Source organism: Schistocerca cancellata, chromosome 4, assembly GCF_023864275.1.
Source record: "Schistocerca cancellata isolate TAMUIC-IGC-003103 chromosome 4, iqSchCanc2.1, whole genome shotgun sequence".
Lineage (NCBI taxonomy): Eukaryota > Metazoa > Arthropoda > Insecta > Orthoptera > Acrididae > Schistocerca > Schistocerca cancellata.
This window is the reverse complement of record NC_064629.1, coordinates 360,898,924-360,916,107: the sequence shown is the minus strand read 5'-3', so window position 1 is coordinate 360,916,107 and position 17,184 is coordinate 360,898,924. Positions and strand designations below refer to the sequence as shown.

The 17,184-nt window shown below is 36.3% G+C and overlaps 1 protein-coding gene across 1 annotated transcript in view; it reads right to left on the bottom strand.

Annotated features, from left to right (window-relative positions):
* LOC126183857 (microtubule-associated protein 1A-like) overlaps positions 1–17,184 on the bottom strand; it is a 610,220-nt gene that overhangs the window by 318,267 nt on the left and 274,769 nt on the right. The window contains exon 3 of the mRNA XM_049926148.1: positions 9,490–9,642. Coding sequence (XP_049782105.1) covers positions 9,490–9,555 — 66 coding nt within the window. The 5' untranslated portion in view covers positions 9,556–9,642. The remainder of the gene's footprint in view (positions 1–9,489; positions 9,643–17,184) is intronic.

Here is a 17,184-nt window from a genome sequence, read left to right as displayed (position 1 = left end):
CCACAAAAAAATCCAAAGTTATTGTGGCAAACTAGTGATATCAAAAGGGGTCACCACTGGAAACCCTGGACTTTGACACCAGTCAAAGCAATTGTAAGAGGTAGATATAATAGAATAATCGTTCATCTGTTTTGTCTGGGATATACTAGTTCCATTGGTGATAAATTTAATATTATATTGAAAGAAAACCCCAATCCTAAAGCAATCATTTTCTAGTTGACATTCTGCAAGGTGAAACATTTTCTCAAATATCAAAATACACAACTGACTTAAATCAAGACCTGCTTTACGTAAAGGGTGCAATTCTAAAGGCAGAAAGACAGACTCAGAGTACAACATGACACTTTCCAGAATACAGCTGGAAAGATCCGCAGTAATTGTCCCAAATTCATGAACTGCTTTTCAATGGGTTCTGAAAACTACAAGTTTACCCCAGAAGCTGATAAACCTGTAATTCATCTTACAAATGCTGAGTCTCTTCTGGTCATATCCCCTATGCCAGTGTCCCACTTTGTGAGTGTTCCAAACTAAAACCATGACTCATAAATTCACCTGTAACCACCTAAGGCTTTTATTCATATCATCAAATGTAATGCCATTTGTGACAACATTTATCTGATTGGTCAACTCACACTGAATTGATTTCCTGTTTTGTACAGTGGGATTACTATCACAAAATGGAGTAGGCAGAAAGCTAAATAATAATCTTTTTAATCATTAACTTGTAAATCATTTGAGATAATTCTTATTTATTGTTCCATCTCAGTTGCACATTTTTTAATTATATTACATGTTTTGATCCCTCTGAATCATATTCACATCTAAAACAAAGTAAAACTAAAAATGTACCACCCAATAGCTTAGAACAAGTAGAAAAGGAAAGAATTGTGAATGAATGTACAATTTACCTAAGTGGTTCCGTCAGTAACCCATCTTTTCTACTCAGAACCACATATCAGAGTACTGTGTTTCGCAACTGGGGTCACTGTTTTAAATAGGCATATCTACATCTACATCTACATACATACTCCACAAGTTACTGAATGGTGCATGGCAGAGGGTACCCTGTACCACAATAAGTCATTTCTTTTCCTCATCCGCTCGCAAATACAGCAATGGAAAACGACTATCTATATGCCTCCATATGACTCCTAATTTCTCATACCTTATCTTTGTGGTCCTTATGTGTGGTGTATGTTGGCAGCAGTAGAATCATTCAGCAGTCAGCCTCAAATGCCAGATCTCTAAATTCTCTTAATGGTGTTCCTTGAAAAGAATGTCGCCTCCCCTACAAGGATTCCCATTTCAGTTCCCGAAGCATCTCCGTAACAGTTATGTGTGGTTTGAACCAACAGGTAACAAATCTAACAGCCTGCCTCTGAATTGCTTTTCATGTCCTCCTTCAATCCAACCTGGTACAGATCCCAAACACTGAGCAGTATTTGAGAATAGGTTGGACCAGCGTACATAAGCAGTCTCCTTTACAGATGAACCATACTTTCATAAAATTTTCCCAACACAACTGTAGGCAGTCCTTGCAGCACGCTGGCATGTAGACTGGCTACTGTACATACTGGAAAAGTGCGTGCAGCACAGTACCACCAAGCAGAAGCAAATGCAATGAACCATAACTGTCACACCATCTTTCCTATAGTTTTAGCTGCTGCACCTAATTCCACTTTTATAAATAATTGTTGTATACTTTTTACAGTTTCATTCTTTCAATGTTTTTAAAATTTTATAATATTTCATGACACTTCATGCAGGTCTAGGTTCTGTACATAAATCCACTTCTGTAATTTTATGATCCTTATGTCTTTTGCTGTGTATAAAGCCATCCTAAGCCTATACTTTTAACATTTTAATGAAAAAAAATTTGTACACTTGTTATTTTTATGCTGTCACAGTAAGACCTTATGACTTATACTTTCAGAGTTTCAAACTTTGAATATCTTAAGATGCTAATTCAGTTTTAGCTACTTTATTTCCACTTCTATAGACTACTATTTTAGCCCCCTTTTACAGTTGTACACATTCATTCCAGTATTTTACCACACAGTTTTTAAAATAATTTACTTTTTGCAATTTTAGTATAAGACCCTCTCTTGTTAAGCCCATAGTATCCTTGTCACTATCAATTGCTCATCTCCTCCCCCACCCGCCTTGCCTTTGTTGCCTGCTTTCAACCCCCCTCAATCCAATTTATAATTTCACTATTTTATGCCATTAGAATTTCACATACCCATTGTTCTACACTATTATTGCTTCAATGAGAATTTTACACAATTATGTTTTCTACGATTTTAGCATGGCCACTCTTGTTAAACTCACGACATTCCAACCACCCTCATGCTGCATCCTTTCCACTCCCCCAACCAGCCTCACTCCATTTTCCCTCCCACCGTCTCCCCACCTCCAACATATGCCTATTTAAAACATTGACCGCAGTTGCAAAACACTGTATTCTGACTACTTAGGTAAATTCTACAGTTATGTACAATTCTTTTCTTTCCTGCTTATTGCAAAATATTACATGGTATGTATTTAGTTTTCCTTTGTTTTCTATCTGAAGATAATCTGCATGTGACCAAAACATGTATCTAATTAAAAAATATGCACCTGAGATGGAATAATAAATGAGAATTATCCTAAATATCAATACAATTGCTGTATCTCTCAAGATAAATATGTAAGCTGTAGTGAAAATTGTAAATCATATGGTGATAAATCCTTAATTCATTTTTGTTTTATGTCTCTTTATACTAAGTTTACCATGAACTTGCTTTTACTTCATTATTTTTTATGTTTTCTTCTTCTCTCTTTGCCTTTATAATCTCTAAAAGAACAGCCTCTTTATAATCTCTAAAAGAACAGCCTCTTTATAATCTCTAAAAGAACAGCCTCTTCTTATAGAGACTGTAATTCAATACACAGTCTTGTACATGTTTGTCAGTTAATTTAAAACATTCATTGTACATACATATTATGTTTTATCCTTACATCAACATTACATGGAACAAAAGTAATTTTGTTCTTCAGTTATATTGTGGCAGCATACAAGCTGTCTGACAGTATTTAGTTGAGGCATTATCTTACTGAAATTCTGATTTGTCTGTAACTTCATAACCAGTGACACTATTATCTGCAATTTTAAGTGAAACAATATCTAGTCATCTCTTCCTCTGTACAATGAATGTCAGCAGTTATCACATGAGAACTTCTGTTATTAAAAGTGAATAACACCAAATGAATGAAATATGGTTTCATATTTTCACCAATTGTGTAAGTGGGAAAGCTTCCAACTATGGAACTCCACAAACACCTTATGTGAGTTTGCATTAATTTATTGATAATTATAAAGCTTGAAAATGCCATCAAAATAACCTAAATATGCTAATGGAAGTCCTTATACAATCTAAATAATTTAGCCTTGAAAGTTAACAAAGTAAGGTATTCAGGACATGCAGCTGGGCATATATGTGATCACATGGAACAGATTACCTGCATTGTATGTCAAAAGGAAGAAGTCTGACAGAGATCCATAAGAGTGGGCTACCTAATTTCCAAGTTATTTTAACCAACGTGAAAAATGAGTTTTGAAAAAGCGTATTTGTGTCATTAGCTGCACAATTTTATGTTTATTCTCTACTGTTTTTGACTCTTACACTAATCTTCAAGGAGAAAAACACTGTACATCAGTGGATCGATCATACATTTCCCATCATATATGAGCCACACAAATATAAAACACATCTAATTATCTTAATAGGCTGCCTTAACTCAGTCCATATAAACATGCTGTGCCATGGCATAATTACAGTCTGAAAGCATGTTTATATGGACTGTATTAAGACTGACTATTATGGAAGATCAGACAATGGAAACTCAAAGTAGGAATATCAATAATGTGGGAAGAGATAGATTTCTTCTTATAGTAAAGAAGACACTTCAAGTTGCAGACAAATACAATTGAAAGACATGTAGCTTTCAGCCTCAGCCTTCATCAGTAAAAGAAAACACACACACACACACACACACACACACACACACACACACACACACACACAGGAGTTAGTGGTCGTATGTTAATGAGATGAGATGTGCTTGCTTGTGTGTGTGTGTGTGTGTGTGTGTCTCTTTACTGACGAAGGCTGTGGCTGAAAGCTACATCTGAGTGACTTCTAATCGTGCCTGTCTGTAACTTGATGTGTCTTCTTTACGTTATGTAGCAATCTGTGTTTTCCTGCATTGTTGTTATTATGACAGTTAGATATGTTTTACATTTGTATGTCTCATATGTGATGAAAATGTGTGGTTGATGCATTGATGTACAATGTTTTTCTCCTTAAAATGATGGTAACAACTGAAACTGGTAGAGAATCATCAATGAAAATCCCCATAAATATTGAAGGAGATGTACTTGCCCACTTACAAGTTTGCAATGGAAAAACAGTTGGCTCTTCAAATCACTCATATTGGCAAAAATATCATCTTCAGTAACTGAAATGCAGATTCTCTGAGCAAGACTAACAGACTTCTGTGACTTTATGCAGTTTGGCATAGGGCTAATCATTACAAATCTTAACAACTGAATAAAAAATTAATCAATGGCACCATGACAGCTGAGGAAAGGTGATTACACGACTTTATAAATCATTATGTACGCATACTGGATTACATTCCAATCCTTTCAACTGCATCTTAAAAAGTGGGGAGTACACCATCCTGTTGATATTTTATTATATTTGGCTATTAAGCCTTGTAAGCATCTTAAGTGTTTTCCAACAACCGTATGTTATGTAACACTAGGTTTCATCACAACAATCCTTCCATCCTCAGTACTGGAAATGAAACACCACATTTAGTATACAGTCATCTAGTTGAAACTAACTGAAATAATAATTTCATTAATTTATTTTAACCACATCTTATATTGCAGACTGCATCTGGACAAACTGTAAGGAAAGTCCAAATGCATCGCTTTGACAAATTGTTAACATGTAAAAGATCTACAGCATAAGGTTTATTCAGTGAGTTGAAATCTCAATGAATTAGCACCAATAGCACTTTGAATAAAATAAATTGGTTTTCCAGTCATAGAAACATCAATTTCAGCCCTTTTTATTATGAGTGAAACAATTGTTTTAAAACAAATATTTTACGTTTTTTGAAGAGGATATAAGTAAATTTGAAACTTTAAGAGTACCAAGTGGACATGATTAGAATACACAGAAAAGTTCTTTGTGGCTGGTAGTACTAAAGTCTTTATGGTTACACAGATCCAAGATTCTAAATGTTTTCCACTCACACTAGATTTAATTTCAGATTTAGTCATGGGAAGCTACAATCTTTTGTCAAACATTTACATGACTACTGACTTTCTACACTGCAGATGAGTGAACATGAAAACTAAGGAGCAGTTACTTTGTTATATGCATTTATAAGTTACTCCAGTTGTGGCAAGACTTAAGAAGCTCATCTCAGCTTCCATTCTGCTGTGTGAATCATCATCTAACTTGTGGTTCATAGTTACTAATGTCTCTTTAAATAATGCTGTAGCAGAAGCTATTTAGGTGGTGTAGCACCTTGATGTGGTTCTGATGAAACACGAAAAAACCACTAAAATGAATACAGTCAAAAATGACTAAGTTGAATCCAGAATTTATCCAGTAAAACAACACCATGACAGTCCACATGTGGCATATGGGTCTGACAGAATGCAGTAGACATCCTGAAGTACAGGTTTAGCCATATTTGTAGTTTCTGGTGCATTATTGATAATCGCCAGTATAGATTTCTGATGTTAACCCTTTTGTTATCAGAATTAAAAAGGTCACATTAATTCAAATGTTTAGGAAAAGCTTTAACTGAACACATTGATGAGTGACATTTTAATATTTTTATTCAACTGAGAAGATATCCATAACTGTAAAGCTATGTTTTTGCAGGGAAGCCAATTTGGCAATGTACGTAAGTGGCAAGAAAACATTAACTGTGAATCAAACCACGTAACCAGATATTTTGTAACGGAATGGTTTTCTTGAAATGGGCACAGTAACCCTGATTTAAGTTTATGTAGTGACAGGTATTTCCAAAGGACAATCAACCTCAATTCAAGTTGTCAAAAAACAAATATATGATATTTATATTACAATGTGACTAAAATGGCTAAATTCATGAATTAAAAAATGTAATATATCAACATTTACTTGCTTCTTTACAGAACTCGTAATGTGTTTCATTTTCTGCTTTGAAAGGATTTATATTGTTCCACCAGTAGAGTACACCAGCTTTAATTGCACTATTGAAAAAGAATAATTTTTTAAGAGACAGTGGTTTTCAGTGATAAGTGCTAAAATATAGGCTACAAGTGTAAGCTGTCTCATGCATGTTACTTTCATTTTTATGGCAAGTTTCTTGTGCCAAGATATCTAACTGAATAGTAAATGATGAAAAGCTCAAAAATAAGGTCACAGGTAATGAGCAAAAAGTTAATACATAATGGAAAATTATCTTCTTTACTGTAATAATGTCATATACTCATTTTGAAAGAGTGACCTACATCACATTAATACAGGTCAGGGATGAACCTTGTTAAGAGCTGTTTGCTGAATTGTTCAATGTGTAGAACTGATAGTATTAAATGTCTTGTAATAATGTAAACTGATATCAGTGTACCAGCCATGTTATTTTTTTGAACTGGACAGATGGATTTTTATATTAAAAATGAATAAATTGAATATTCATTTCATTCTGACAACTGTAATGTCATATATTAGGCACAGTGAAACAAGATTTACAAAACAAACACAGGAGTACCAAAAAGTCCTCACACAAAACCCATACACTTAATTTTGTGGCTTCCACAGTAGGGGGTATCAGCTGTTGAACTTGTCACAGTGGAAAATAAATAACATTTATTCTTAGAATGAGATTTTCACTCTGCAGTGGAGTGTGCGCTGATATGAAACTTCCTGGTAGATTAAAACTGTGTGCCCGACCGAGACTCGAACTCGGGACCTTTGCCTTTCGGGGGCAAGCACTCTACCATCTGAGCTACCGAAGCACGACTCACGCCCGGTCTCACAGCTTTACTTCTGCCAGTATCTCGTCAGTATCTCTTAACATTTATTCTCTTTTCATTTATATTTAAAAACAGATGTGTTATTGATTTCCACTTTAATTGCTGTCAGCTGCAAAGCCACAAGGTTGCATCTTCAGGCACAAAATGCAGTAACTGGTGTATTGCAGCTACGCTCATAAATATATCATATGGAAATTGATAGGTAGATGGATACCTGATATACTTTCAACTGTACAGTATGTCACTTTCCACATTATGTGCATGAATCTGAAGCATTGCAATTTCGAAATGGATTGCAATTAAAATAAAAAGCAAAAATTATAGCTGTTTGAAAATAGAAATAGAAAGGAAATAAATAGCATTTTTTTAACCATGGAAAAAATATGCCTATGTTACAGTTCCGTTCAGTATCAGTTAGATTTTGTGTATAAAACAGTTCCTTTACAGAATGTGGTTTAAGAGACACTGATCAACAATAACATGGATCCGGCTGCTTGGACTGTTGCACCCATAAAAGCTGTACATATGGAATGGTAAAATGTGGGCAGCAGTTCATCTTGTGTTTTTGTTCAGTGTAATAATTGTCACGGTTAACATTGTGCATGCCTACATTGAAGAAACACTTTTTACATAAACAAACATATGTACAACAACATACTGAAAAATGTATATGTTTTGTCTTTTTGAAAATTGTTACACTAAGCATCCAATTTGATTCAAATTTTATGATTATCAGCTCTTATGCACATGAACTACAGTTGCCAGAAAATAATGAGTAACTTACTTATTTATTTTTACAATGAATATCCATCAGTCACAGCCCACACACCATGTATGTTTTACATCAGCATGAAATTTCTAAAGAATGAGTCTTTGGACCCAATGACTGGGTTAAAGCAACCACCCAATAATCAGATCTCTGAAAATTAGTCAACAGAAGCTTTACAGGTTGTTTCACATAAAAAGTATTTCAACTTATCCATGACCAGTGTCACAAGGAATTTAACTGTTACCTCATGTTAATCTGCTCTATGAGAGATTTTCCTCTCATGACTTGTAATGGTAACATGACAAATAGTTATAGCCAGATTAACTTGGAAAGTCTGGACTAAACATTCTACTGAGCTGTCAGTTTGACAGTGGTGTGGCTACATAAAATCTTAACAAATGATACAATACTGTATCATATTAGAAAAAAGATAGATTGCTTCTCATGATAAAGTAGACACATTGAGTTGCAGACAGGTACAACAAAAAGAAAAGACTGTTACACATTTAGCTTTTGGACAAAGCCTTCTTCAGAAACGACAACACACAATTCGCACAAGCAAGCACACCTCATGCACACATAACCACCACCTCCAGCAACTCAGATCGGAATCCGTTCTGGTCCAAGCTGCCAGAGATGTTGGTCATGTGTGCATGATGTGTGCTAGCTTGTGTCTGTTTTGTCTTGTGAAAAAGTCTTTGGCCAAAGGCTAAATGTGTAACAGTATTTTCTGTTCATTGTGCCTGTCTGCAACTTAACGTGTCATCTCCATGGTGAGTAGCAAACTATCCTTATCCTAATATCATTCATATTCCAACCTGGAGTTCCCATTGTTGAATACCGTATTATGTGTGTTAAATATCAGATCAAAGAAAGTAAGAGAATAAAATCAGTTCAGAAATTTTAAATTGGATTTTGTATTGAGCTGCACTTCTGATGAAATTCCTTTCTGATATAAGACTAATAAAATTATTTCCTATATCTGACCACTGTGTTATTCTACTACAGTATTGGAGGTAGTGACAAAGTGTCTAAAAGTGTGTGTGTGTGTGTGTGTGTGTGTGTGTGTGATCTCATCAGAGCTGCATCATGCACTTTCTTAGAAGACCAAGGTGGACAATATACTGCAATAAAGACAGGAATGAGCCATTTGAGAAATAAGTCTACAAAAAATGTGCTTGTCACTGCAATAAAATGATGAATTATGAATCTTCAGCTTTAATTACACCGGGCAAAAACCATCACCACTAGCAAGATGTAATATTGAATGAAGCTCCTATACAGGATTTCATTTAAGTAATAGTGGAATTGCCTCCTTCATTGCAGCTTTGTTGCAGTATTATCACAACCTTGCATTTATTGTAGCTAACCCCTACATTTCAGTACATATTTGAATTTAGCTGAGCGTATCATGTCACACCAAACTGGGTAAAATACTGTTGCAAATGGCAGTTTCATGAGCATGCAATACAGCAGTGGATGTTTTGCAGGAAAAGATCTAAGCATTCCGAAAAGTGTATCTCCATATTTTGTTGGTTTCTTTTCTTTTTTTAAATTTTCATGCTGGGTCAGGGTAAAGGAGGGATGATATGGAGCAGGGGTGGGTGTGCCCTTCTCAGGGCTTCCCGTCGCCTACCATGTCCTGGTCTTCTTCAGGATCGCAGGGGTCGGAGTCGGAGCGGTCCACTGGAGCGAACTTCATGTATTGTAAGCGGTACTCGGATTGCGGGGGGCCCTCCGACTTGCTCCTGCGAGCGGGCCTCGCCCGGCCACCTCCGCGCTCCTCCGACTGCAACACCAATCATCCACTTGTTCCCGATTCCACTCACACTCGTAGTACTTCCAGTGTACCACACATGGAAATATACACTTCGACAATGGTAGCCCTGCAAAATATATTTTACTGCCCCACAAATTCCACAGAGAATTTCACTCTACTCAATTTCTCTTGTTGATCTTTTAATCTATATTGGCATGGAAATGCATTAGGCCATGTAGATATGATCAGTTTCTTGTAAGACGTGATGGTGATTACTCTTCATATTTCAGCATTATTGCTAGCCCTGAACTTGAGAAAATATTGGTTGTCCACTGTGAACAAGTCTTAAAGAGTTTTTCTGTATTCTTCACTGTCGCAACTGATTATCCTTGCAAGAACACTCCCCTGTTTTGAGGTTTTCCAGCAACTTCAGGCAGAGAGATGCAGGTCTCAAGCTTCTTCTTTGAATTTCTTCATTACTTGGAAGTCATTTATGGCAAAAATGTACTATTGTGAGTCATTTTTATGGGAAAACATTGTTGAATGTGAAGTTCATTCAAATTCTTTTTTGTATTGGATGACATCTGTGGGTTTGTTATGGGGAAAAACTACTAGTGTACACCTACATGCAAAGCACAGTTATGTTACTTCAAAGGAAAATGTTTGCTATCCCTGCCAGCTCTGTCTTCTTTGTTAGTTACACATCAGTAAAAATGTTGCCCCCAATGTCCCCCCCCCACCTCCCCCCCTCTCCATTTGAAGGGCAACGCCAGCTCAAATAGAGTCAGTTCTTGTAAAGTAGGTTGCTCTTATGGTTGATTGATACCTTACTTACTCTATGCCTGTGATACTCTCAATGAGATTTTTTGTTCGCAATACCATTCGTGTTTAATCTCAGTTTTAACTGATTAAACTGTAAAGTTTTTAATCTTGAGATACATTTTAGGAGCCATTATTATCCTCTCTCAGTCCCCTTGTCATTATTAAAAAAGTTATAGTAAATGGAAATCGGTGGTACTTTAAGCAATAGGAACTTTGCTCCACATTTTAAATTCCTAAAGCTTACAGTGAGACAGATATTAGAGTTATATTAGAAGAACTGTAATTGTGTCTCTGAAGTTGTGGAATGTGGAACAAACAAATGTAATGTTTCTATATTTTATTTTATGAAAAAGTTACCTGACCAAATTAATAATATATAGTCCATACATAGCTACTTCCCCAGTTTTTTCTTTCTCACTGATTTCATCACTGGGTAGTAATATAGTAGGATGAAACATATGAATTGAGCATTGTCCTGAAATATTACATGACCGCCTTGTAAGATATAACTATTAGGCTATAACGTCTGAAGTGAATAATTCATTTCAATTCCTCAAAGCAGATTTGTCTGGCGTCATGTGTAACATACAACAGTGAAACTTAACAATATGAGGCATCTTTCAAGCATCTGTGAATGTCGCAAATACTACTGAAAGCATATGCACTTGAAGGATTGAGTGAATTTTTTAGTGTATTAACATGCCACAACAGCTAACAGCAGCAAGTTGTAGAAGAATCCACTAGCACAGTAAAGTTTTCAGGCAGTACCTGGTCTGATTAGGGAATCAGGAAAGGTATGCACAGAATGCAGTACAATCTACAACAGGAAGCTGGGGCTGTCACTCACCTGAATATTAGACAAAAGATGGAAATGCAAAAATATGTAGGGGCCTACAGACAGACAGTGGGTGCATATGGACAAGGATATACACACATTGACACTGTTGGAAGGTGGAAGAAGATTTACTGCTATGATTTCTCCATCTGAATTGTGACTTCATGAGTTACATAAATATATTTTGAGGTCCTGAGTTGGAGCATATTAAGGTGAAATAATCATGTAAATTTAGTTGTGGGGGAGGCACATACTGTAAGAATCCTAAGAAAATGTACTTAATACATTTGCAAAAAATGTCATCTGACAGTTCCTGTGTACTATTTGTCAAATTTGGACTCTTAACTGCATTAATAGAAGAGACACAGAAGATGCATCACAAGTTTGCTCAGTTAGCACGAAAGCCTCACAGATATGCTTAAAAATACCCATTGAGAGACATCACAAGGAATATGGTGTGCAGCATAGAAAGGACTGTTCTTAAAATTCTGTGAGCATGTGTTTCAAGATGAGGTGAGAATCATACTATTTCTTCCCACACTAATATCTCATAATTACAGTACCTTCTGTGGAAGTGTAGCAACATTTGCTCTTCCCCAACACCGTCCATCAATGAAATACTGTGGGAGAAAAGAGTACACAATATATCCCCTGCTGCACACCCAATTGTGATTTGCAGAATAATGTCATGTCATATGGCAGACAGAGAAAGTAAATAACACCTGCATTCACATGGAACTTCTGGCAGAAGCAAATGAGTAATTGTAGAATATCCATGGTGAGTATATGTGGTCAGTGAATCTATGAGCATTATGAATCCGGATGCAAGCTGATAAAGAAAAAGAAACTAAATGACACTATGCGGTGAAAAAGACTGTTCTGAGTGCCCCATTACAATTCTGAGTAAAAATCGGGCTGATTCCTTCAATAAAGACATGTGCTATTTGTTTCCAAACTAAACTGCCACCTCTGAAGGCCTAATGACAGTTGGATCAGGAAAGGCATAGGAGAGGGCAAAGAAAGACAGAAATAGAAGTCTCATAGGTAAGAAATGGGTGTTTCTCATAAAAAGAATATTCAGTATCACTGAAATGATTTTCTGCATAGAGCAAGAGGCCCCAACATTCCAACCGCTGAATTGTATCCAGTTGGTGCCATAAGACCAGTACCTCTTCTTTCCTATGCTGTTATCATACTTAGATAGTGCTCTGTCTTAACAGATGTTACTGTTAGCAGTTTTTTCTTTCTTTTTTTCCAATATATTCCACACATTTCAAGGGGTAGGAGCTGTGAGCAGGTGGCCACTTTCCAGCCTTTGATATATAAAATTAAAGAGATAAATGATACTGACTGACATAAAAAATATAACCTATGGCACAATGAAATGTAGATGAAAAACATTATGCAACATTATTTTCGGTATTGGCAAAATTTTTTTTGTTCCTGGAATACTTTTTTGAGCTGCTTTCAGATCTATTATTAATTTTTTCTGTTACTTCTAGTTTTTTCAGAAATCAAGCAAACTCATTTTCCATTTAAACCTAAGCTCCACAAAGAGACATTTTATTGCAAGTAAGAGAAATTTTATTTTAGTTATATGGAGTACATGGCCACCTATCTGGCTGTATCACCTGGCCACCAAGAGGTGTTGCATAATGATTTGATTCACGGATCCAGTTATATGGCTCCTTCCGTGTATAGCGATTTTACGACTATGATGTGTGGCGCCTGAAGATAGCATCAATGTAATGCCGAAACTGGTAGCACGTAAGAAGTTCATCAAATAAATTTCTACAATACATATGGCTGTTGGTAAATTATTGCATCAAGAAATATCTGGCTGTTAGGTGGGAAACTTTAGTACATTGTTGAAGTGCTTTAATGTTGTGAGGTTATATCTGTGCTGTCAAATGTAGTTTTGCACTTTTTAGAAATAAGTTTCCACAAGTGTTTGAATAATTCAAATGTATTCTGTTGTGTTTGTGGTAGCTAAATAATTCTTACACAAAGACAGGAAATTAACAATTTTTTGAAAAATGGCTACTACACACACTTTGGTGTAAGACTTGGTGATCAAGACAAAAGGTGGGGACCACACAAGGTGTGCTGTACATGTGTTAAGGGACTGTGACTGGAAAAATGAGAAGAGGAAATCAATGCCTTTTGCAATTCCCATCGTTTGGAGGGAGCCGTAAAATCAGGTATATGATTGTCATTTTTGTATGAGTAACACTGAAGTAGGAAGGATATGAAATATTCTAATAGTTCTTCAGCTTTATGACAAGTTAATGTATACTGAATCTCTCCCTATTCCAATTGCACCAACCATCCTTGAAGATTTGCAAGAGGACAGCAGTGCAGAAGATGAATGCCACGATGCTGATGATTACAAGCTGGAAGAAGATTCTGTAGCACAACTTTGAGTCAAAATAAACTAAATGACTTAACTCATGACTTGAATCCGACAAACTGCTTAGTTCATGACTGAAAGCAAACCATCTTTTACTACCCAGGATATGATCCTCTTGATACAAGACCAGACAAAAGGAATTGATAAAGTTTTTTTAAAGAAGAAGATCATCTGGTTTTTTGTTGTGATATTAATGGTTTACTGAATTTCTTTAATGACACTAAGGATCCACATCAGTGGAGGTTGTTCACAGACTTATCAAAATGTAGCCTGAAATGTGTATTTTTACATAGTGGAAATTTGTTTGGCTCATTACCTGTTGCCCATTGAGACACCATAAGGAGACATATGAAAACCTCAAAGCTATGTTGAAATATGTGAACTATCAAAAATATCCTTGCTCAATATGTGAGGATCTGAAAGCAGCTGGCATATTACTTGGCCAACAATGTGGCTACACAAAAATGCCATGCTACATTTGTGATCAGGACAGTCGAGCTAAAGACAAGCCTGAAAGAAAAACTCTACAATCCAGCCCACAGAATACAATAAATGAACCAATTGTTCAACCAAGCAAGATATTATTACATTCTCTCGAATTAATGAAACAGTTCACTGAAGAACCCTCAAAATATAGCAATGACGGGGTCTTTGTGGGGCAGAAAATCAGAAATTTAATGAAAGACTATAGTGTTTTAAAGTACAATGAATCCACTAAAAAGAAGGGCTTGGGTCTTGTTTAAAGAAGTAGTTCCCAACTTTTTGGACAACAAAAAACAGGAAAATTACAAAATCACACCATGAGTGTGAAGCTTCATTTTCTATATCCACGTACTGATTTCTTCCATGTGAACCTTGGCAATGTCAGTGAAGAACATGGGGAATGGTTCCACCAGGACATCAAGGAGGTGGAAAAGAGATGCCAGGGAAGATGGAATACATACATGAAGGCTGACTACTGTTTTATGCCAAAGGGAGATGGCACTGGTGAAAGGAGTCAATCAAAGAAGAGAAGTTACACACCACGTCAGAAATACGAGGCGTGTTTTTTAAGTAAGTACCATTTTGAAATTAAAATAAAAGATGTGCTAAGATATCTCAATAGTTTTATTTTTACATGAAACCCTGTACCTTCATCTACGTTGTACCAGTTTTTGAATACCCTCCTCATAGAAGTCTGCCGCCTGACTTGTTAACCACTGCATCACCACTGTTTTGACTTCGTCATCGTCTTGAAGATGCTGACCACCCAGGTGTTTCTTCAAGTGCAGGAACAGATGGTAGTCACTGGGTGCAAGATCGGGGCTGTACGGAGGATGACCTAGAGTTTCCCATCGAAAAGATGTGATGAGATCTTTGGTCTGATTTGCCACATGTGGATGGGCATTGTCTTGCAGCAAAATGATGCCCTTGCTCAACTTCCATGGACTGTTGCTTTGATTCTGGTGTGATGTAGGCCACCCATGTTTCATTGCCCATAACAATTTGGCTTAAGAAATCATCAACGTCATTGTGTACCGCTCAAGGAAAGTCAATGCGCTGTCTAAATGTTTGGTTTTGTACACATCCGTCAACATTTTTGGTACCCAACGTGCGCACAATTTTCGGTAATTCAAATGCTCAGTCACAATGCCATACAAAACACTACGAGAAACATTAGGAAAGTCATCCCACAAGGAGGAAATCATAAAGCATCTATTTTCTCTTGCTTTATTGTCACTTCCTGCACCAAACTTTAATTAATGACCAAAGGACACCCACTCCGTTGTTCATCATGCACATTTGCATGGCCATCTTTACATGTTCTCACCCACTTTCTTACCATTCCATCACTAGTAATGTTTTCTCTGTAAACTGCACAGATCTCGTGATGAATGTCGATCACTTTTAGGCCTTAAGCACTAAGAAATCTTGTAACAGCCTGTACTTCACAGTCGGCGGGACTCACAATTATCGGAGGCATCTTAAACACTCAGTATATAATGTAAGCAAGGAAGAATCAGACTGTAATGGCGTCAGTGCGTAGATTAAGGTACAGGCTTTCATGTAGAAATAAAATTATTGAGATCTCTCTGCACGTATTTTTTTAATTTCAAAACGGTACTTACTTAAAAAACACGCCTCGTAACTTGATGCAGTGACATCGGCAAAGGGAAATTAAACTGTCATACATGTGCCATGTTTTTGTAATAATTGTTAGCATTTTTAAGGGAACAAATACCACTGTATACTTTAATGCAGTATGTAGTGATTCTGTACAACATAAGAAAGTAAATAATTTACTTTTAGTGGGACAAAAAAATTCACTGTTACAAAAAAATGTGATTTCAGCTACAACTTCAAATGTGATTTGTACAGAAATTGGACAAGGAACAGGACTCAAATCAAATTTTAAATCAGGATGAAAAATACATTAAGTATACCTTACAGTCATAAAACATCATTCAAAAAGTTTTAAAATAGAGCATAGTGTAATGTGTGTACTTCTGTGACATATGGAGCTGATTGTGGTGAGAGTGCCTCATAACATTTTGTAACCGTGAGATGTAATTGCAAAGGGTGTTATGTGAAAGAGGATGTGGAACGTGTACAAGGGAATAAACTGGTAGTTGGATCATAGGTGACAAAAGTGGGTAGGAGTGCACCTAAAAAGAATAATGTTGGCTTGGAGCCTTTATTTGGCATGTAGGAGAAGTTACAGTTGATAGTATAGGCAGATTTCAGGGATGATTTCACAGCATGAGAGGAAAACATGATTAAAATTACCTCTGGTGAGGATATTGAGTGCTTTTAGATAGGGGAAGGTGAGATGTGTTGATACAGAAATGGCAACAAGTCAGAATTCTCAATGATGGGAGATAGAGTGGCAAAGATGTTCTAGCTGTATGAAGGTGTGTAGGCACTTTATAAGGTGATGCAGGATATAGGTAACAAAAGTAAATGGATACAAAATGCAAGACTGAGTGGGTGTCATTCAAGGATTTGTAAGGAGTGATAGAGCATGGAAGAAGCAGAAATCCCTACATTTGCTTGTATAAGAAGGGAATGAATAAGTCTTGTACACATGGATTACAGTCATGAGATTTTGATTTTGTTCTCACATTTGTCTGATTAGTCTTCACAGTTTTTTTGTGTGGGGGATTGTAAACTAATTTTTGATGGTGTGTTGTCCTAGATACTTCAGAGTTTTAACTAGATGGATCGAATGGTCATGAATTTTGTGAGTTAAATTGTTGAGATGGAAAAAGAGTGATTGATGTGATGAATGGACAGTGCACTGTTCACTAATCGCAGCTTTGGTGTATGGAGTATAAAGGAAGATAAAGGAGTTGTGCTATGACAGATATGGGGGGCACAATGTTATTTGTTGTTACACAAGACATCCATCCATTAGGATGGATGCAAATAAGCTGATGCAATTGACTGGAAGGGTATACCAGACAAGTTTCAACAGGAGATCTCAGTGTCACATGTAGTCACAGTATTGGTGACTGTGAATAAGAAC